A 5869-nucleotide genomic window follows, 5' to 3' on the forward strand; every position below is an offset into this window, starting at 1 on the left:
TCCATCTCCTTAGGCCTTGTTCCATCCTGCTTTAATCAGTCCACCTCTGGGTCGCTTCCGCATGAACATGAATTTATCATCCTGTCATCCGCCATTCTTTCCACGTGTCCTTTTACAGAACACTCATTTAGAAATACAATATTATTATACACATTATGCATACTTACGTTGGGTTATTTCAAAGTAATATTGGATAGCTCAACAAACAAAGTTTACGGAATATAAAGAAAGGCAATTAATATATTATGTTGTAAATTTTTTTTAATGTTTCGCTTGATTTTTCTTTATATTTATAAATGAAACACCATTACAGTTTTTATCTCCTGAGAATAATACGATAAACAAAGTACCTACTACCGCCTTTGACCACATATCCTTAATCCACCTATCTAAATGAACGTAAGTTTCCGGAGCTTCTAAATCTGACTCTGCGATGTTCAGGTGGGATAATATTAAACTATGTTTTTCCAATAAACCGCAAGTGTTCTCAATAACACTAGCGTTATCAGAGCAGGCTAACAATTTTATTTTCTTTTGTTTTTCTGATGAATCAGGCGATTTATCTTTATGAATTTTTTTCACATAACTGGAATACCTTTGGGTTATATTTTCATGACCGATTACTATCGAAGTTTTCTTCTCCTGAGCTATCTTATTGAAAATGTTGGTAGTGTATTCAGTTTTATTGGTCATCAGGTGATTGTAGTTGTTTTGGCAGCTCTGTCGGCCCCTCAGAACAGCATCACCAAATAACATGTTGTTGGAGAGCTTCAACTGCACCAACTTCAAAGAAGCCAGAGAATCCTCCACCGAACAATGTCCTTTTGAAGTATCTTGAATCTCTTCATTAAGAAATTCTTTAGCCAGGATTTTAAGCTTACTCTTTCTGACCCTTTCGCCTGTTATATTGAATATTACACTTGTGTCGATCACATACGGATGCATCATCTTTAAAGCGTTCAGATCAAAATTCAGAGACTGTCCAACGAGGATAGCATTGGAGGGAAGAAAGGCCCTGATGTCTCGCTGGACATCTTCCAGGCGAGTTTTTACATCGGCTAGAATTTCAGGAGTGATGCCGGAGAATTGGGTTAAGTAATCTACTATTTTATTGTATGGTAAAACGAGTTTTTCATAGACTACCTCGTGTTGTTCATTGACCAAGGACACCCTCGTAAGCTCCGAGCCGGCGCACGTCCGACACATTTCACAATCCAGTCCGAACATGGGAGAAGAAGAGGTGACGGGTTCGTACGTATCTTTAGTCATGACGTAGTCTGAATAGCTGGATTTCAGTTTGCCTTTGAGCGGAAGAGGATAGTTTTCTTCAATGAGCTGCCAGGCCGAGAGCACCAACTGGGTGCGAGAGAATTTATCTTGTAATACCAGATCGCAGGACACTTTGGGTCTTAAACCTTCAGATACTGGGAATACGGCTCTCAGCATTACCATGAGATCTCTTCTAGCTTCCATGGCAGCGTCCATACTGCCGTACTCTTGTACCATGGCTTCTTTTTCCACGTCAGTTAGAGGAACAGCGGCTAGTTCATCCACCATGGAGCCTCCGTACAGCGATGGGGTGACAACTTCCAGGCGATTTGGGAAGTGAGCACCGATATTAACAAACACTGACTCGTTTGAACTGTAGTTGTATAGGGAAACTCCTTCAATAATTAAAACGAGGGTGTGAGAAACACGAGATGGCTTGTCCACGTGGCACCATCGCAGGGGGGCGTAGGGGCATTGCTGGTTCAGTATAGACAGAAGAAGCAAGTGTTGGATGTCCGTAAGTAGTATGGGGATTCTCTCGTCAACATGTGTGGTCAGAGAGGCTTGATCGCCCACTATTTTTAATCGGATATTTGCATTTGTTTTTCTGGCTCGGAGGACTTCCACTTCCTGTTTAAGTTTGTCGTAATCTTTTCCCTCCAGACTATTACCATTACTCGCACTTTGGACAGAGTCTTCTTCTGGAAACAAGGAAGGGTTATTTATTATTAAAAAAAAGGTGAACATCATTTTCACAACCTACTTATATTTAGGAGATTAGTGGAACAGCGGCTGTCATTAATATTACTAAAATATATTAATAAATTAAGTGTTCTTTAGCTAAATCACACAAATATTTATCAAAATGAAATAAAATTTTAAAAAACAGTTGGGTAGTTGGGTAGGTACCTTCGTGAACAGCTCCCGTTTGCTCATCAATGCCTGAATCACAGCTAGTGGCATCTTTCTTCAATTTCTTCCTGGAAGGGCCAGCATCATTGCGGTCTTCATTTACCATCATTCCGTTGGGTGAAGGCTCTACTTCCATGCTTTCTTGGTTGAGCTTGGCAACCGTGACTAAAGCTGCCATTTTCTTCAATTTACTTTCCTTTCTAGAGGCCTTCTTGGCAACATTGGACTTCTTATCCTTTTTTTTAGACATAGTGTGACTCGATGCCAGTTATCGGAATGTACTGTAAAACAATGTAACAATAAAATTGTAGAACTTTTTTACTGTCAGATCTATCATAAAATTAAAACCTAAGAGATTTTACAAAGGTATTAAGGCTAGAATTTGGCAGTCTTTGAGTATTATTTTTGTTTTGAGGTTGTGGGTAAAAATAAAATTTTAGAAAGAATGTAGCAACCAATAAGTGACATATAAATTATTAGTGAAACAACATCAATTTACAAAGGTATCGGTCTTAAAACCGGGAAGAAGCAAAGAAAAACGGGTAAACGAGATAATTCTAAACGCGGAAATCAAGCAATGATTTTATAAATAAAACAATCGTATCTGCTCTCACCTAAAGTTAATAAAGTAAAACAGATTTCACTGCCAATGTATGATTTAAATCATATTTGAATTCATAAATCAAATAAAACGAAATATATCTGAACCAAAATTTTGAAAACTGTCATGCTGAAACGTGAATTTATTCACAGATGATCCAGAATTCAGATGAATACGAATAAACCATAAATAAACCACTCGCTTTGTTACTTATTTCCATAGAGTATATAGTAGAAGCCATAGATATACCATTCAGTAGAAGTCATAAATATACTATTCAGTACATAAATATACCACTCTCTAGCTCTCTAGATCGATATCTTCGGGCTTTTTGTATGTAACGGAATTATACAGTACTTAACCACAGATATACAAGCAGCACACGAGCAGTACCTACCGTGCGGAGCAGAGCAGTAGACAAGGTAGAGGAAACTCAAGGCCATTTAAAAAAAGATGCGACCATAGACAACATCATTGCTCTCGGCCTACTCTATTCATTCACTAGCCCAAAAAAACTATTATAAAAATAAAAATGTCCTTGAAGCAGAAAAATGTCGAAATGTTTTCCAAGGGCAAGGTTCATCTGACTAAGAAAATAAACTTTTACAGTGCATTTCCTTAAGATGAAACTTGTTAATCTGAGAAGAAGAAACCCAAATGACAAGAAATTTGCAAAAACACTGAAGAAAATTTCCAAAACATGATTGTCCGACAGTACGACGAAGAATTCCGACATTTTTCAGCCTCATGAACTCATGGTTACATATGTTTAAAAATCTTTAATATCACCAAAACAATAAGATAATACAGGATAACACTAATCAATAACATGAATAAGTTTATCGATATAATAAATAACATTTATACGTTGTGGAGGAAGACATATGCCAAGTATGAAGCATTGTTCAAAAAACCGAACGAATAACCTAAAACTGTCAATTTACTTTAAACTTGAACTTACGTAGGTAGGTTGAATATATGTTTGTAACTCGCTAACACTATACTGGCTTATATTGTATTTTTATCACGAACATCTTTAACACGCAATATTTTCGACGGATATGATAGTATTTCGGCAGCAAATGACAACCCGCGTGTATAAATAAACCACACTCATTTTGTTTGAATGATTTGAAACTGTCAAACGTCAAACGGCAAAATACCGTCATCTCTTTCTGTTACACGAGTCATTATGGTAGAGAGCGAGAAATCAAACCAATCCTTCTTTTCTCACCAATGAGATCGAGCTTTTAGCCATATTATTCGTTTTCTATAAGAATTTTGAGGTGGGCGTGGCGGTTTCAAATGAGTTTCAAGGCCAAAGCTTAGTTAAATGCCCCTATTCAGTAGAAGCCATGAAGACCTAAAAAGCCCTGGGTATAGTGGGTATTGATTTTCCAAACCAGGCCGCTCGCGATCTTATTTTCGAGTCTCATCAAAAGTGAGTTAGAGTGGATTGACTTCGTCAAGAATCGAGGCCAACAGGGCATTGGTGCGATTTTGTATGAATCGCATTGAAGCCAAATCTAATGCGAGGGCAAATAAGTAATAATATTGAGGGGTAGAGGCATAGTAGAAGAGAGAAAATTATGCAACTTACTGATTGTCCGGGTAGGTTTTTTTGCCCCTCTATTGTGTGGTTTCCCAGTATTTTTAATCTATTTGAGATCCTTGGGTCGTGTTTTTTTGTTCAGGTGCTGACTTTAAAAAAATGTACATATCCTATCTTTCTAATTTTATTGGGTTTCTAAAAATCTAATTTTAATTGGGTTTATAAATAATCGAGCACATGTTTAATTGGGTTGTTCTGTAAATTTCAGCCATTGTAAATTTCTAAGGGCATATCACGCCGCCATCTTTTTTCTGGTACAGGTCGTGCTATAGAAAATGGACTTAGAGTTAAAGAAACTTGTTTTCAGTTTGGGCTTTTGCACTGGGTTAATAAATATAAGAGTAAAGGTTAATATGGTGGTGTTGGGTCACGAAAATTTCGCTGACAACGCGATAGTGAAAACGTTTCCAAAAATATGATATTTTTTTTATTATCATTGTTTATTTGAAGTACCAGAATTATTTAGCTGAAGAAATTTTTTTTTTTATTAGTAAAAATAGATACACCAATTACATTACACAATATAAAACAGTTATTAATGACATAATATAATATAGGTATTTGACCTACCCCCATAAATAAGCAGGGCTTGTGTGTATGAGGGGTGTTGTTATATTGGTTTATATTTGATATGATTCAGTTCAACTGTTCGGAATACTTTTTAAGGTGGCTTTTGAATTCGTTTATATTTGCATTCATGTTTTATTTTTTTCTGGTAATGAGTTAAAAAATTTAACTCCGAGATATTCATGGTCGAACTGTCCTATTGTTTTTTTACATTTAGGAGTAGGAAGTATTGACGTTATTTGTCTAAGATTTCTGTTATTTTTAAAGGGTGCAATTTTATTTTGAATATTGCATTTATAAATTTGTAATGTTGCATGGTAGAAGTATAATGCACTTAATTTTCTGACCTTAAATTGTTTGAATAAAAGTTCGAATATGAAAAGGGTTTTTTTTTAATGGTTTTTATTATTAGTTTTTGTGATATGTACATTGTTTGTGTTTGATTTTTATATGTACCGACCCAGCCTGTAATGCCGTATTGTATAATTGATTGACAGAAAGCGAAGTATGTGGTTCTAAGTTATTTTTCGTACTAATATTTCAGTACTAGTGATAATCGACAAATGCTTAACTAATTATTAGGACTAAATCGCCTATTAAAATAAATCAGTTGCAAAATGATTTCTTATTATAGTAATGTATTATTAAAATTAACTTACCGAATATTATGAGATGTATTATTGTCTCCCACTGCATAAAATTCCTCTTTGCCGCCTGCATATATAATTATTTAGTTCTGGTAAAATAACTAGAAATTTACGAGTATTTATTTATTTGTTATTTGATTTCGTATATTGTCTATTTTGCATTTTGAGTTTATGGTTCGACGACACAAAAGTCTATGATAATAGAAGTATAGAAGTGTGAGTGAGTGGTATATCTATGGGTATATCGCAGTATATCGTATA

General features: G+C 35.5%; 1 protein-coding gene across 2 annotated transcripts; it reads right to left on the reverse strand.

Moving 5' to 3' along the window:
• Nucleotides 1-253: 253 nt before the first annotated feature.
• Nucleotides 254-2950, reverse strand: Rexo5 (RNA exonuclease 5). Of its 2 annotated transcripts, none has more exons than XM_089633890.1 (3): nucleotides 2796-2950; nucleotides 2179-2462; nucleotides 254-1967 (listed from the first exon to the last, which is right to left on the reverse strand). In XM_089633890.1, the coding sequence occupies exons 2-3, from the start codon at nucleotides 2429-2431 to the stop codon at nucleotides 262-264; spliced, it is 1959 nt and encodes a 652-aa protein (XP_089490016.1). In that variant the 5' UTR covers nucleotides 2432-2462; nucleotides 2796-2950; the 3' UTR covers nucleotides 254-261. The 2 variants fall into 2 exon arrangements, with proteins under 2 accessions (XP_089490016.1, XP_089490015.1); XM_089633889.1 differs by having other exon boundaries at nucleotides 254-1970.
• Nucleotides 2951-5869: the final 2919 nt, after the last annotated feature.

Source organism: Hesperophylax consimilis, chromosome 7 (assembly GCF_061612785.1).
Source record: "Hesperophylax consimilis isolate HC1 chromosome 7, BYU_Hcon_1.0, whole genome shotgun sequence".
NCBI lineage: Eukaryota > Metazoa > Arthropoda > Insecta > Trichoptera > Limnephilidae > Hesperophylax > Hesperophylax consimilis.

Excerpts from the sequence above, each read along its gene's own strand:
- Rexo5 (XM_089633889.1), bottom strand. The coding sequence starts at position 2,431 with ATGTCTAAAAAAAAGGATAAGAAGTCCAATGTTGCCAAGAAGGCCTCT. Across the intron at positions 1,971-2,178 it reads AACGGGAGCTGTTCACGAAG|AAGAAGACTCTGTCCAAAGT; the intron begins GTACCTACCCAA and ends CCTTGTTTCCAG.